This window comes from Parus major, chromosome 13 (assembly GCF_001522545.3).
Source record: "Parus major isolate Abel chromosome 13, Parus_major1.1, whole genome shotgun sequence".
Classification (NCBI taxonomy): domain Eukaryota; kingdom Metazoa; phylum Chordata; class Aves; order Passeriformes; family Paridae; genus Parus; species Parus major.
Genome location: NC_031782.1, coordinates 5,878,497 through 5,895,243, shown reverse-complemented (window position 1 = coordinate 5,895,243; position 16,747 = coordinate 5,878,497). Strand labels below are relative to the sequence as shown.

The window sequence follows — 16,747 nt, the reverse complement described above, 5'->3', positions numbered from 1 at the left end:
CTTTGTTGGGATTTCTCTGCCTTTTGAGTGTAGCCCAGGTGTCCCAGAGGCACCAGCCCCAGATCAGTGAGCAGAGTGGTAGGTGAGCCCCTGAGGATGCTGTTCTCCTGCTGTTTAGTGGTGATTTAGCTGTGAGCCATTTGCTTTGCTCATTTGGAGCATGATTTTCCTAGTGAGTCATTTCCAAGGGAGTCTCTTGGGTTCTGCAGATGTGAAAGAAATGGAGAGGGTCTGATAAACATACCTGCTCTGCAGCAAAGAGCACACAGCACTCCAAGGTGACTTGTGCCTTGTTGCCTGGTTGTGTTTTTCAGCTGCAGAAGGTGTGCATAACAACTACCTGTAAAACACCTAAAGTAGGTGACTGAAGTAGGTCAGATAAATTGATTTTAGCATAGCATTTTTTCCCTTCATTTGATTAGAAGAAAGAATACAGTTTTCCTCTGATGGAGATCATGTTGTGGACATCTGAGTCAAAGGGTCTTCTGCAAAACCCACCTCTACCCAAAAAATCAACCAAAAGCCTGTTCCTCTGGGAAGGAATTTTCTGTATTTCATAAAATAGTGCAAGCTGAGGATGAAAGAAAAAAAGTTATTTGGGCTTTTCCAATAAGAACCTCAGTATTTTATTCATGAATTAGCTATCCTAGTGGGAAGCAAATTATTCCAACGATTACACCTAAAATTAATCCTACTTTAAAAATTAAGTGGATTTAGGGTAGTTTGCCTTTAAAACGTCTGCTAGAGCTTCTTGGGGTTTCACAAAGTCTAGACAGTAAGAGAAAGTCTTCTTCTGCTGGCAGCAAATGAGCTTAGCTCCATCTGGTATGACCAGGGCAGGCTGTTGACTACCCAGAATGTAAATGGAAAGAAATGTGGAAGAAAATCAACAACCCTTGACTCTCCTGGAGAAGTTCTTACATTATAGTCAGTTTTGTACATGGCAAATACCTTTTTCAGAGTCAGGGAATTGTGCACAAGATGTTCACTGTCCTTTGGTGCATGATGACCTTCCCTGACAACCTCAAAAGTGTGTTTTTACCAGGTGAGGAAACCTGCAAGGCCCAGATTGGGCAATTTTCTGCGGTTTCTTTGGAAGTTCTTTTAGCCCTCGGCTCACTCTGAAGGACATTTGCCATCATTGCATGGTAAATGACTTGGACCAAATTCTAAACTCAAATTTTAATCCTTGCAAGTGCTTGTTTGATTTCTTGTTCATTCTGCTTTCATTATCATATTTCTCCTTACATTCATATCCATTTGATATGGAAATGCCACAGCTCAGCAATTTGCTAGTTTGTAGAAAAAGAAACCTCAATGGGGAAAATACCAGCAAGTGCCACAATGAAAGCAGAGAAAATGAGACAAATGTGGGAAAACAGAGAGGGAGAGCAGACCTGGCTGTTCCACAGGCTGGGAAGGAGCAGTTTTTGCTTTGGGACCCTCTCCTGCCTATGACAAATGTGCTGCCCAGTTTTTAACCTCCTCCCCTGCAGGAGCAACTGTACAGAGTTCTTGGATGCCACAAGGCCCATGGGGATTAGTGCTGGCTTTGTGCAAATATACCAGCTGAAATATGGGTTTTTTTAAAAGTACTGTGACTCATAATGAGTCCTTGGTGTCCTGTACTTGGTGCTGGCTGAACATTTGAGGAATGTCCATCTGCTGCTCATGTGAAATCAGAGGGACAAACAAGAAGCATGCGGATTTCTGGAGCATGGACCAGTCTGAGGAAGACTTTAGCACATTTATTTTAATGTTACATACAGATACAGATAACCATCTCTGCAGCAGAAATGTACATTTAGTTTTACTGATAAGCTGTGGTTTAAACACTTCAAAACACAGTGATATTCAAAAACTCTTCTTATAAACTTAACAGAACTGTCCACCTGCTGTTCATGGCGTTTTTTCCAACTGAACCTGGCATTAGATCTGAGCATCACTCACTGGCAATGAACACAGTTCTTCTCCCCTTGAGTGCTTCCTTGGAGCACGTTTCAGACTCTCCAAGTTTTGTTCACAGTGCTGGAGCACTGCCCCTGCTCTCCACACTTTCTGCTCACACATTTCTCAGAGGGAAACAGAAGAGAAATAAATCAATAGACAGTTCTGTCTCCAAAGTCACGCTTGATTTCAAATAAATACAGTTTTATCACACTGGACCGCTTCAGGGGGAAAGAGAGTTGCTCTCCATTTTTGTGCAACAGGAGTTTTTTCTCAGACAGTTGCCAACATTTTTCAGCACTTGGCTATGAAAGCTCCTTAATGCATAAATAAAGGAATAGTATCAGCTTTCATGACATCTCTATCCATCTTCCTGGTTTTTTCATCTTTGAATCCAGCTTTCAAAATGCAGGAGGTAAATATCAGAGCAGAGTGATAAATAACTCAAGCATTGACCTTTTGGGAAGAAAAGCCTCCAGTGGACATGGACTACGTTTAGGGACAAAGTGCATCAACTATTTTCTAGAGATCCTCCCTCAGGAGTGAAGGGGTACCGAGCTGTGCAGTCACAGGGAACTTAATTTGGAGTCTCCAGTTAGTCTGCATTTCTTCACTGCAGTTATTTTATTTTTAGCAGAATTCAGAGGAGTTTTGTCATGTCTCTCCCAATAACACTTTCACAGAAGGTTTGGTTTGGTGCAAGACTAAATGTTTTCAGCTTTGATTTTGATTTTGGCCAAAAAAGCTCAGTAAGCTTTGCTTATGCATATCGCTACTTTTGACTGACAACAAATTAAATGGGATAAAAACTGATCTTAGGACAAGAAAATAAATTAATTCAGTACCAGGTGATTTCATGATGACTTCCTTCTCACTACTTCTCTTCTAAAATTTTTCCATCCATGCACATTCCTCCCACCTCAGCTTCCCCTTCCTCACAAAACCCTTTTGTCTTCCTTTGGGATAAAAGTATGGCCACTTTGTTTGAGATCACATGAAATCTTTGCCCTCCAGCTTGCCCAAACTCTGTCTGCAGGTCTGTGTGCTCATCTGCAACTCAAGGGATGCATCTGGCAGCCCCAGGCTTTGCAGCTGGAGGTTGGGATTCTCCCATGAGGAGAGGAGAGCAGCATCTCTCGTGGATGGCTCTCGCTCCTGGGTGGCTCTGTGCACCCACACAAGATGCTGTCTCGCCCTAAATGCATAACAGGCATTGAAAGAGCCACAAAACCTGGCAGAGGAATGTCTCCACCCCATGCTGGATGTGTGACTGTGTTGAATGCACCGTGTCCTCACCCCTCACCCTCACCTAGGCCGGTGTCTAGGACAGCTTTCACACACCTGGGACAGGGGGAAAACCCCCAGGGCTCAGTGAGGGATCTGCCCAAGGGAGGGAGGGAAGGTGAGGGGGAAATCCAGCACAGCCACTGCCCTGTGGTGCCCTGTGGTGTCCTGTGTGGTCCCTGGGTGGTTGGTGGGATCAGAGCTCGGAGCAAGGCACAGGCAGGAGAGCAGGGGCCTGGGCAGCCCACAGGCAGCAGGACACCACTGCCATGGCCTGTCCACAGGGAAAACACACTGAAATCTCCGGCAGAGGGAAAAATAATGCAAAATTTCTGCTTAGAGATGTAAATGCCACTGGTAAAACGCAAGTGTCCACTTGGGGGTGGTAAAGCATTTCAGCTGTGTCTTGAGGGAGCAGGAAAGGCCTTTTCTCTGCAGGCCTTGTGTGTGGCTCCTCCCCTCTCCAGGGCTTGGTTCTTAAGACTGCAGGTGGTAAAAAAGGTCTGAAAACATTCCCCTTGTGCTCCAGGAAAAGGGGACTCTCCAGCTGGCATGAGTATCCTACCTCAGAGTGCCACAGTGAGAACAAAACAGAAAACTTTGGGGCAAAGAAAGAAAGCGACTGTGGTAACCAGGAGTAGAATTCCTTCCTCCTCGGTAGGAAATTCATCGGGATCCCCAGTGACCAGAATGGAAAATGCCTTTATGCACACAGTGCATCATCTTTCAGGAACTAATGTTCTTATTTGCTGTGATAACTCTGTGTTCTCTGGCTGTGTAAGTGGCTGCCAGTCCCCTGGTGACACTCATGGCATGATTCTCGGTGGCAGTGCGTGCCAAGCCTGAGCCCAGCACGGGGACTAAACCCAGCCCTGCCTCAGGATGCACACAGGAGGCATTTCCCTGAAGCACCATGAACAGGCTTTGAAGTGGGTGAGACAGAGTTTTACAGAATTCTTTATCACATAATGGCTCCTCCCTGAACTCCCTTGGCAAAATTTATAGGGTCCTGTCCCTGCAGTCAGCAGAGCCCAGGAGTTTGTCAGCTTGGATATGAGTGTACTGCCTTCAGGATCTGTTTGCACTACTGGGATGCAGGAAAGTTTTTCAGACTTTTTTTTTTTTGTATTGTGCTTCGTGGCAAAAACTGAATTTAGTAGATCCAGTATCACTGCAAAACTCCCCTTTTTACTGCCCTTGAATTAGGTTTGTCCCAGTTCTCTCTGTTGTGAGTGCTGCCCAGGCTCCTGGTGATTGCTTATCCATGTGGATCTCTGACTTCTGCAGCCCACCTGGTACAGGAGGAGTGAAGTCTGCTGAAACACAACCACAAGGCTTCACTGGTGGAGACAACACATAAATATCTGAAGTTGAAGTAATGATAAGAAGCTCAGAAAGCAAAAGTTTGCTTTACATTTATTTTACAAGTGTTGGCTCCCTGGTTCTTCTGGCCCAGAAATAGCTGCTGCTGGTAGCTGGTGTTTATCAGCCCAGATCTGAGCTGCTCTCATTCTTGCCAGTTCGCTGATGCTGACAGGAGGGGTTTGCAGCAGCCGTTCCTGAAGAAGGTTGTAGCAGAGGCAAGTGGGACAGGCTTACCTAAAGCTAGAAGTGGGTAGAGAAGGCTTATGCAGAAAGTTGTACTGTTTCAAAATAAGTAGAAGCTGATGTTTTGGTTGCTGCACAAGAAGTTATTTGGTACTAAGCTGATTCTCTCTCCTGTGCTGAGAGTGTCTCTTACCTTTTAAAGCAGCTTTTCGCTTGCACAGCTTGCAGTGAGCAAACTCAGATTTCCAGCCCTCCCATTAGCCTGGGGGTAATACAGTGCTTTCCTAACATCCTAAATACAGTCTCCTCCTTCATTCTTTCAGTGGGACACCTCCTGAGCAATTCTTGCTGGAATCCGTCTTTTAGGAAGTTTTCTGCTGCTTTAGTCTTAAAGTAATTTTCTTAACCTTCTCTTTCACCTGGATCACCGTGATGGAAAGTCACAGGCCAGTGGAGAGCTGAGAGCTGCTGACAGATGTCCTGTGTGTGCCAGGGAGACTTGTGTTTTCAGCAGAGTCCATGAGATTGTGATCCTCAATCACAAACATGCTCTTCTGGGATGAAATCTTGCAGGTGGGATGTTTAGGGGCACAGTGCTTGCAGCAAGGAGAAATCACACTGAGGAAAGCCATCCTGAAGCGCTGGGACAACAGGTTGTAAATGATGGGGTTTGTGGCAGAGCTCAGGTAGAAGAAAACACCTGGCAGAACAAGGGTGGGGGACAGAGAGAGACGTTAATTTGTGTATGAAACCAACTAAGAAGAGGAAAATCTATTTTTTGGCTATAGAGCTCCACCAAGCTTGGTGCAAGGGTGGAGACAGCAGCAGTGAAGCTCTGCTGCCTTCCTGGCACAGGCAGAGATGTCTCACAGAGGTTAGCTCAGCTTTCACTGCAGTGAAAGGGAAGTGGGAGAGAATGTGAATTTGGGCTCAGTCTCTCCAGCTGTTCAGGAACCAGCTCTCTCTTGAGCTGCCCTGCCTCCAGCACTGCCCTCATGCCCACAGCAGGATTTGCACAGCTGGTGCCCCATCAAAGCTGTCAGAACATAACTGTCAGGGGAAGCTAATTTCCTACAACTCACCAGGACAATGGCACAAGATTGGATTTGTCTGAGTGGCCTAATGGCCACATTCAGTGTTCTCCCATGGCAGATTGAAAATAAGATTCCTCTTTGAAAAGCCCTTCATTTTATGGTTGGCAAGGCCATAAACATTTGGTTTCATCACCAGTGCTGAGCAGTATGTAAGGCTCTTCTATTGGTAAGGTTTCCTATTTGCCCCAGAGAGCCTGTGGAGGGTGCTGCCTGCTCCTGTGTGCTTCTTAAAAGCAGCTGAATGACAGCAGTCCTTAGTTCTGAACATGCCCAAGAATTAAAAGCAGCTAGTAATGATGCTTGATATCCTTTTTTTGTTTTTCTTTTATTCTTTGTGTATTCAACATGTCCAGATCTTGAAAGCTGCAGGAACCTGCTTGCTGTTTTTATTCAGACAGTGTTCTCATCACTGCTCACCGAACCTCAAGGAGGTTTTCCATGCATGTATCATGTCCCCTACAAAATAAATGACTACACATTCCAAGCAAAACCACTCATAAACACTCATTTTTTTGCCAGTCCATGTGCAAGTGGAAGAAGAAGGCTTTACCTGACACCACATGAATTAAGTTGAAGGTATTGGCCAAAGGCTCAGTCCATTCCACAACAAAGCTGAAGAAAAGCCGGTCTATGTGGAACGGAGCCCAGCAGATGGCAAAAACTATCACGAGAACAACTGGTGTGGAGCAAGGGGAGAAGAAAAACAGGTCAGAAATGGGAGGATATGGTTCACCAGCCTGCACAGGGCAGGGAGTTCATACAGCTGGATGGAAGATCTAATATGTAAATTATATTCATGGTTTCAAAACTTTTGCCATCCTTTCTGTCTTACCATTACCAACTAAAAGAACAATCTTTACACTAATTTCTGTGTTGGATAACCCCATGCATGCACACAGAATGACATTCAAACAGAGCAGGAAACAATCAGGCAATGTTGGGGTATATATGGAGGCCAAACTCATTCCAGGCTCAGAAAACCAGGCTGGCTCCAAAGTACAGTTTGGTGCAATGCAAAACAGATTTACATTCTGTAAAAATGTACAAGATGGACTATTTGCACTCTGAAAAAAATGGGATCCTCCCTGGAGGGCTGTAAGAGCAAGTTTAGAGTGAAGGATGTTGGAGAATTGCCATGAAAGCGTCTGCCACGAAGGTTTGCTCAACCTCCTCTTGTGCTGGGGAGGAAAATATGCTTTCTGAGTCTTTTGGTAGTTACCCCTGATGCTTCACTCCTGCAAGTCCAGATAAAGCAGCAATAAGCCTTTTTTAAAAAAATATGGCAGGTACTCATCTCATAACTCTTGTATCCAGTGAACTTGCTTAATACCCTTCAAGAACTGGTCACACTCCTGCTCATGTGTAAATAAAACACAGAAGGACTCAATACTTACACAACATCTTGGTGACTGATTTCCTAGATGGTCTCTTAACATTCACAGACAAATCCTCCACTTCCAAAGATTCATCTCCTTTCAACTGGCAAAAGGAGGGAAAACAAAGGACAGCTTAGACAAGAGACCAAATCCCCACCAGACATAGACTGTTTGATGTTTTGGTAGTTGTAGTTTGAGAAAGAAACATTTGGGGCCACATGGGACACACTGAAAAAAAATAATAACTCTGCATTTATGTGTTGGTTTTTGTCTAGAAAAACATGGAAGCTTTAGGTTCAAAACAATCTGCAGATTTTATGCATCTGAACCTGCATATTTACAAATTTGTGTTTCACTTCCCCACTTACCTTTTCTCAATGAGTCAATATTTGGTTCACGGTTTATGTTCCATTTCAAAAATATTTTGCTAGGCATTATTTTCTCTTCCAGCAAAATATTGTCAGTTTGTTTATTTTCCTAAAAGTGTTCCCCACAATTAAGCACAAACCAATGATCCAAAAAATACCCAGAGAGGCCTAAGTACAGCACAGCTGTAACCATTGGAAAAATCCTGTAGAATTCAAGGGAGTTTGTTTCATGTCCTGAGTGTTGGGAGTAATTGATATTCAACCCATCTGAGGAACAAACCCCAGAAATTTGCCTTGCAGATGGGCAGGGTGCATGGTACACACAGATTTAGCCATACACTGCTCAGGCACAACAAGGAGAGGTTTTTCTCCAGTACTTTTTCCTGGACTAAAAAAATAAGAGCATAAAGAGCAATAATGAGATCCATCCCCAGTAGGTTCATGATGAGAAGACTGGTGCTTTGGTGATGAAAAGATCAGGTTTACATAAACAGGACAACTTATTTGAATGCCAAAGAAATCATGACTGGAGAGTCCACATTTGGACCCAGCTTCCTGCAGTAGGAACTCCTGATTAGCCAACAGCTTTGTCTGTTTTCAGGTAGAGAAACTGGAACCAAAACTTAATTATACATGGAACAATATCAGGAAGGATGGAAAAAAATAGAAATAGCTCTGGATTTGTAAAAACCTCGTGAAGACATGGTAGTTGTGCCATTTGCTTTTGCTTTTTGCACTGTGACTTTGCTTTCTGACTTCTGATTAATAATACTTTTCTGTAAGGATGATGAAATGAGCCCTTCTTTAAATGTTCTCTTTATTTTATTTATAAAAGAAAAAAACATGTAAATGGAATTATAGTCAGTTATAGTGCAATTCAGCCTCTCATATTTTACATTATTCCCTTTGTAACTTTTAGTCACAGGCACAGTTCCTTAAGGAAAAGACTCAGTTGATTTGTAACACATCTACTGATAAACGATCAGATTTATTAAAACCCCTGGATTCCCTTCAGTGGTTTTCAGTCTCAACAGTAATCTATTCCAAGCATATTCCAAAGCCTCAGAGAGTACAGTGTGCTGGTGCTGTAATAAACCAGAGACACATGTATCTTTATTTTTCCCCTTCCTCCTGTCATTTTGATGATGCTGTAAGGCTCCTCTTTAGCATCAAGTGATGAAGGTATTACAGGCAAGAGCAACTCAGCAGCTGCAGTTTAACAAAATAATGAAATATTACAAACAGGGAGGGGAAAAAATAAATAACTGAGTCCATGTCAAAGGTTGTAACTTGAGTTAAATCATGCCAGTGATTTGAGAGAGGTAGAACCCCAGCCAAGGTATGGTTACTTTTACATCGCTGCTGTGTAGGTTTGAGATGAATGCTACCCTTTCACTGCAAGAGAATTAAAAGTGACTGGAGCAAGAAGCTGAAAATTGGATTTTCCCCCCAGATCCTTATTAGCTACAGCATTTCACCCCAGAAGCCAAAAGGGTGAGTGAAATGAGGGTCTCAGCTATGCCCAGACAAACATAGTGAAGCCACTCTGCAAAAGAGCTGTTTTCTGTAAACTCCTTTGCCTGTCTGATACTAGTGGTGATCAAAGTTTCTCTCCAGCTGATGGAAAAAGTGATATTTAAGCCCCACAAGGCTTGTGCTAAAGATTAGAGGCCTGCCTGTTTCAGAGGTTTGGCTGAAGCTGTTGCTGCTGAGCTGCAGCCTTGGTGTGCCCTTAGCTCACCCCCATGGCAAAGGAGAACCTTCCACTGGGACAAGGACTGCTGAACCACCTCCATGGAAAGGGGACAGACTCTGGAGGAGCTGTGCAGGGCTCTGCTGAAATAAAGGCAGTCACCATCCACAGATGATTCTGGGCATTTAACAGCTGGGCATTTGTGGGGATAAATACATTTTGATGATAAAATCTGGACCAGATGTGCATTGACAGGATTAAGTTGTCTTGCTTCAGAGACAACTAAAGTAAAATTGCCAATATGTCAAAAGAATAATAATAATAATAATAATAATAATAATAATAATAATAATTACTGACAGTTACTTGAGGGGATGAGAGACTTAGAGAAGAGTTGGAAGATTGGGAGAAGAATCATCCAGCCTATGCTGTAAGTAACCGTTGTTAAACAGAGTATGACTTTCAGATGAGCAGTGATCAGCACCTACGCCCGTGTCCTTTTAGGAATCAGTTTGAAAGAAATGGGCAGGGACCTTGCAGTGAATCCTGCTGCAATGCAGACTTCTTCCCAAGCAATCCCATCCCATCTCAATCAGTGCCCCAGGGATGAGCTTCCACGAGCAGCTACTTCCCAATGTTCTCATCTCCTCTCCTCTCCCTCCTCTGCTCTTTGGCTGTGGGCTGCAGTCGGTAGCTCAACAGCTGAACTGGGTTTGAAGGGCCTGGATGATTTAGGGGTTGATCCTAAAGGTCTCTGTGATGGGAACCCCATGAAAGAGGCAGCAGGAAGCTTCCACAATGGAGCCTAATGAGTTCACAGTGCAATGATCAGTGTCCTCTTATTTACGCTGGTACTGGAACCATCAATTGACCATAACATTGCAATATTAAACCACCAAGCCTTAAAATTATACCCAAGTAGATAATGAGGTAATCAACCATTTCCCAGTGAAAAAGACAAATGTATTTTTACATTTTCCAAGGAATTAAATTATAAATTAACTCAGGCACCCTATGACCCATGTTTGCTGCCTTCTCACAGCTGCTTGGCAGGTCACCTGTCCCCATCTGCATTCCATCCTCAGACTGCCCAGCACAGGCAGAGCTTGAGGGAGAAACTGGTGAGGAAATGACCTTTCCACAGAGCCTGGGTATGAAAAGGTTACGTCTCTGTTTGCTGAATTTGAGCCGTTGTACGACCTTTGGATCAACCCTGAGCTTTTCCACGCCATTCTGTGAGTGATACACGGCACTCAGGAGACCACAGGGTGTTGCTAAAGCCTCACAGATTTCCTCTTCTGTGAGTAGATAAAAAGTGTCTCCTCTTGGAAAATTGTATATATACATCACTCTTCTGTCACTTCTGTTGAAGAAATGAAATCATCTTGCCCAGTTTAGTTTGGAGATATTGCAGATCTAGCCAGGATGGATCCTGTTAAAATTTGGAAGTCTGAGGTGGATATAGAGAAAAACAGGCACAATCAGTGAACATTACTGTCTTTAGGAAAGACAGCTTGAACAAATGTGGGAATTTGCAGAAGTCCTGGGGGATCAGCCCTCATCTGGTACTGAGCTTCTCTTCTGGGCTGGGGAATAGGAATATCTGCTCCTGCAAATAAAAATGATTCCAACCTTCAATTTTTCCTTTTATAAATTCAGGGATTTCTCTTTTCCTTTTTGTAACAACTAAATTTTCATCACCTTTCATCCCCATTCAGGTCTTATTTTGCAAAATATTAATTGAAACGATATCAAGATGCCTTAAAATCCTCCAGAGATTTGGGATAGTTTAACACATTCACTGCCTTGAGGATCTGCTCTGTGCTGTGAATTTCTGGCAGAAAATCCTTGTGTTTTTCATGGGGAAGTAAAAACTGCTTCTGTGTAATTTCAGGTAACAGTAAATATCAGCCAGTACAAAAAAATTATATACACACAACAGAGATTTGGTTCAGTTTCTTGCATATTATTTAATAAGTTCATTTGTCTTCCTTTCTTGCTATGGGATCAGACACATCTTTGTAAACTTTAAGTTACATTCGGTGTAATAAAATGGGATTTATATTGCCTAAATGTCTGTAACTTATGCGAAGAAAGCAGTCATCAAGTCACGGTGATTAGCAGTGCATTTCAGTGTTGTGCTACATAGTTTTATAACACTGTGATCCTGATTGTTTTGTCCACACATTTATGTGATGGATACTTGTCAAAAGTAGTCTCAATTTCTGAAGAGAGAATGAATATAAGCTCTAAGGTAGCCTGGTGAAACAAGGCTGTAGTTATATAAAGAAATGATTGCTGAATTTTCTAGCTGCAGCAATAAGGTTTCAGTTTATGAGCTTTGTGAGTTTTAACAAGTGAATATTACCACCAGCTCCAGGGAAGGAAAGGAAGAAAGTAATGCAATGGAAATTCAACAGTCACAAGAAAAGGGAAAACAAATAGTACACAAGACTCAGTCACTAGCCATCTTCTTTTTATTCTTTTCACATTTTCCTTTTGGTCCATTTCTTTCTAGTCCCTACTGCAAAGGCGTAAATCTCTGAGAGGCTGGAATCAATCTACAGGCTTGGGTGTTTCATTAACATTCAGATGTGAGCAGCAATGATGGTACATTTTTATAAGACTGGGGTAAATTATTCCCCAATGTTAATTTCAGAACAGGATTGCACCTGTTGAAGAAGTTGGATCTACTATTTTCAGAGCTTTGAGAAACACTTTTGCTGTCTTGGGGGGAAAACACGGGCAACAAAAAGGTGCAAAACTCACTCAAAAGCCACATAGACACAAACACACGAGAATGAGCCAAGGAAACACTGAGCACACTTGGAGCAGGACTTACTCTTAGCCCCATCAGATAGTACAGCACACTTATCACCCCCATGGGCAGCACGTAGAAGAGCAGGGAAGTGATCTGGACGATGCAGTTGTAGATCCACAGGGGCATGACCACGGTGCAGGTGGCAGAGCCGGGCACCAGGGTGCCGTTGGGGAAGTGCTGCAGCACGATGCCGTGGGTGCCCGTGTTGGGCAGGGCGAAGAGCACGGAGAGCCCCCAGAGAGCCAGGATGGTCCTGAGGGCGCGGCGGCGGGTGCTGTCCAGCTTGGCGCGGAAGGGATGCAGGATGGCGATGTAGCGCTCCACACTCAGCGCCGTCACGCTCAGGATGGAGGCGAAGCACACCGTCTCGAAGAGCGCCGTCTTCAGGTAGCAGCCCACGGGCCCCAGCAGGAAGGGGTAGTTGCTCCACATCTCGTAGACTTCCAGGGGCATCCCGAAAAGCAGCACCAGCAGGTCTGAGACCGCCAGGCTGAACAGGTAATAGTTGGTGGGGGTCTTCATGCTGCGGTGCTTGAGGATGACGAGGCAAACCAAGAAGTTTCCCACCACCCCGACAACGAAGATCACAGAGTACACCAAAGCCATGGGCAGGAACAGGTGGCTCCGTCTGGGCCCGCACAGGAAGGTTAAATAATCCTCAGTGCTGTTCAAGTACCCCCTGAGACGTCCCTCATACAGAGCAAGGTGGTTCAACCAGGAGAAATTACTGACCCAGGCCATTGCTGGATCTGCTGAAATGTCTCACAGCTGAGGTTCGTTGTCCTTTCTGTTTGTCTGTGCAAGTTTGCTCACTTTTTGCAGGGAGAGGAGGAGGGCTGTAGCTGCCTTGCCAGCCCTGGATGCACAGAGCCACTGAGGATGTGAATGAGTGTGTTTGCCAGGCTCTGGGTAAGGTTTTGCTGCTCAACAGCTGTTCCCCTGCACGGAGCCCCTCCGCCAGAAAGCCCCTCCTTTCCCACATATTCATTGGCTCGCTAAGTGCATTAGATTATAGAGTACAAAAAGAGGTTCCAGCCACTTGCATCAGTTCCCGTGGCTGATGCATTTACAGAGTCACAAAAGTGGGATTTAGGGAGCTGAGAATCTGAAATATGGGATACAAAATCAGATGCAGGTTATTTGTTTATGTCAGAGGGTGGGAAAGCTGACCAGAAACACCCCCAAAACTCAGTCCAAAAAGCTTTTACAAAATTATAATGGTGCTATGTCCAGTTATGAGCCACAAACAAAACAAAACAAAAGCAAAACAGAAGATTCTGGCATGATTTTGTTTTTCAAATCTCAGCTGATTTTTATTTTCTGTTGTCTATGGCAGCAAGTACTTGGAGACAGAGTTTGATCAGTAGAAAGCCAAATGGTTTCTGTAGCCATTTCTGTGGAATTATAATGCTTCCGCCTTTTTTAAAACCCTGCAATTGTTTTTCTCCTGAGATCTGACTAAAGATTTTAATCACAGTTCTTACTGACATCAAAATATTTTCTCACTTCCCAAGTATGCTGGAATTTGATCCTGTATTCTTAGAGAGCCTTGTTTTGGGAATATTTCTGTACAGCATACTATTCCATATTTATTGCCTATTATAAACTCTTATTTCTTCATGAATGACAAGCATTCTGCAAACACACTTTCTGAGCCAAAAAATAAGTGTCTCCTGCAAGGACCATGAATGTGCCAAAATAGATCATTTAGCTCTGTATGAATGCTTGATTACTTCCTGAATTTCTCTAAAACAAAAAAGGTTCCAAGTCCACAGATACAATTTTCTGAGATTCAGAAAGTATTCAGCTGTTTGGAATTGAAGGTGTGCAAGGTCTGAGGGCTAATTCTGGGATTTTTGTCAGCTTGGTGTGTGATTTGTCTCCCCAGAACCTCTTTAGCTCTCACTTTTGAAGTCTCCTCCTTGAAGCCATGTAAACCTTTTACATCCCTGACATCCTTAGGCAAGGAGCTGCTTGAATCTGCTATTTGTGTGTGTATCTCTTTTCTCTGTTTGACCCTTTAGCTTGACCTCTCAAGAAAAAAAATGATTGTTCCAATAAGCACAGACTGCCTCCAAAATAGCAGCAGTGCGTGAGGAACCAAGGGTTGGTCCCTTGGAGGCACGTTCAAAGTGTGGAGCTGGGAATTACTGTGCAATCACTTAAAATGTGAAAGGCATGGAAGGTACCACAGCAACCATACTAAAAGGCAGGAGCAAGTCTCTTGTGATGACTTTCAGACCTGCTGAAATTATCTCACACATAAACTGTCTCCATCAGATGGACCTAACTCATTTATTTCTAGTATTGCACAGAGGTATTTTGTTCAGCAGATCGAAAAGTTTTACTGGATTATTGAATAACAAACGTGCCCTTCTGACCCACTGCTCCCTTCATTAAGGATTCATCTTGTAGCTATTCCCTGCATTTTAACAATGTAGAATTTGATCTTGATCTGCTGCTGATGTAAGAGGTAGGAGCAGGGGAATCATTAGTTTGGTTCCTGGCTGACACCAGGATTAACTCTTTCAGAACACAGCAGAAGACAAGTATTTGAGAATTTGTGCAGGAGTAAACATTTTCCATACCTCTGCTTCACTTTCAATTTTTTGTTTTGCTTTGCTATGTTATGTTTTATTTATATATTTTGATTTGTTTCTTTTTTCTCCTCCACATCATCTCTTCATATATGATTTCTTTCCATTTCTTCTTTTTCTTCCCCCAGTAAATTCCATCCCTCCACTCCACACTGCAGCATACCTGAGGTGAGTAAACCCTTCTGAAGTAGCTACCAAACTGGCTTCATTTTTCTTCTTGCCCATTAACCTTCGTAAAGAAACTGAAGTGGAAGATTGAGTCTGTTCAGCTTGAACCCAATCTTACAGAAAAGGAAACCAGCAAGGATTGAGTCATTAACTAAAAAGCCAAAAGGGCAGTAACACCCACTGTGATCTCTATGAGAGGAAAGCAATGGGCTGTACAAACACATCAGGGAGTGTGGATGTGCCAGACCCACCTGTGCCTGCTTCCACTTGTTCTCAATCCTCTCTGGTCCTGCTGAGCTCAGATGCTGAAAACCCTTAAGAATAGAAGGAGAAGAAAACCAGCTAACCCACAGACCAATGTTGCTATGACCACAATTGTGTTGCAGATGGAGAGGACAAAGACAGTGGAAAATAAATTTCAGTTTATTTCTCAAAGCTTTATTTGTGTTCTATATCATATCTGTCCCAGTAAGGATAGAAGAATGTATCCAACCAAAGATTTGCTCTGGCTCCATATGAATGGAAATATTTCATTTTTACAACTGAGACAGAAAATAAAAACAGATTTTCCTTATGAAAGTAATAATAAAGCATTTAGTATTTTTCATTATAAAGCAAACTTCATTGGTGCTTGCTTTTATACACTCGAAGGAAGAGGGTGTGCTGCCTGCTGGCCTTGGAATCATGCAGCTTTATACAATGGCAGTGTAATGAATGTAATGTAATATTTCCATTAATGTAGTGTGATATTGGCAGCATTAACCCAGACAAGGTTTTTTTGGCACTGTGCAAGAGTCAGAGTGAGGCACTGACTTTGTCCTCATGCTGATGATGTCTCCTGTACCACGTTTCCATTGTGGAATGTTTTCCATTTACTGCAGCACCTCTCTGGATTGCACTGTGAACTACAAAGTGCACACTTCAGGAGGGCTGAATTCAAGCACCTTCATGTTTGTCAAAGCCCTTGTAAGGGCACCCATTAACTGCTTTACATTAATTCCTGGTGAGTAATTAGAAAATGGGAAAATTTGGCACAGTAATCAAAAGAGGCAGAGAACAGTGGAAGTTATCCAGAGCATAGAAAATGGATAAATTCTCCACTGGCCCCACTGACAGAGGGGTGTACTTTGAACTATGAGCCATTATGATGGACTCTTATGAACATTTGTTTATCTCAGAATGGAGACTTGGGTTCATGCAAAACAAGCTAATTTTGGATATTTTTATCTATGTGGTGAGAAAAGGAGGTTTCTCATCCAGCATCACATGCTCTGGTTGTGAATCTGGAAGAAACAGAACTGTGTGAATGCCCTGGTGTGCCTCAATGTTCAAGTCTGTTGGATTCTGTCAGTGCAATCCTGCACTGACATGTCCACTTGGCATCAGGACTGGAGCTGGCATCTCTCAGCACACCTGCAGGGGATTTTGCTCAGAGTTTGCAGGAAAATGCTACACTTCTTATTGTGCACACACCCTCGGGAAGGCATCCTGCTTCACTGGAAGGGCTTGGGGATGTGCAGGGTTTGCCAGAATTCTTGGCAAGAAGATCCAGTATTTTTTATCTTCAGCAGGTGAAGCTTGACTTTGTTCTCACTTCTGATTTCCTTTTGCAGATTCTGTTGTTTCAGTGGTTTCTCTCCTGCAATTTGAGGATACGGAAGGCAAAAGCCTTGAGAGGTTTTGTGTGAGGGAGCTGCTCTCCAGCCTGAGCCTGAGTTCACTGCTCCTTTCATGGAGCTTTTCTGAGCTGCCCGTGGGGCCACACAAAGTTCTGAATTGCAGATTCAAACTCCCTGCTTTAATTCCTGGAGAACTTGGCAATACCAAGTGTTTCTGTCCCAGAGGAATGCA

General features: G+C 43.4%; 1 protein-coding gene across 1 annotated transcript; it reads right to left on the bottom strand.

Moving 5' to 3' along the window:
- Window positions 1-5,219: 5,219 nt before the first annotated feature.
- Window positions 5,220-12,872, bottom strand: NMUR2 (neuromedin U receptor 2). Its single transcript, XM_015642257.3, has 4 exons — window positions 12,153-12,872; window positions 7,268-7,352; window positions 6,424-6,549; window positions 5,220-5,479 (listed from the first exon to the last, which is right to left on the bottom strand). Exons 1-4 carry the CDS (start codon window positions 12,870-12,872, stop codon window positions 5,220-5,222), a joined length of 1,191 nt encoding a protein of 396 aa, XP_015497743.1.
- Window positions 12,873-16,747: the final 3,875 nt, after the last annotated feature.

What these genes read in the sequence shown, in the direction of transcription:
- NMUR2 (XM_015642257.3), bottom strand. Translation starts at nt 12,872, where the DNA reads ATGGCCTGGGTCAGTAATTTCTCCTGGTTGAACCACCTTGCTCTGTAT. An exon ending in ACTATCTGATGGGGCTAAGA is followed by an intron (nt 7,353 to 12,152) that starts GTAAGTCCTGCT and finishes TCCTTTTGCCAG; the next exon opens with TTGAAAGGAGATGAATCTTT. An exon ending in CTTAATTCATGTGGTGTCAG is followed by an intron (nt 5,480 to 6,423) that starts GTAAAGCCTTCT and finishes TTGTTCTGCCAG; the next exon opens with GTGTTTTCTTCTACCTGAGC.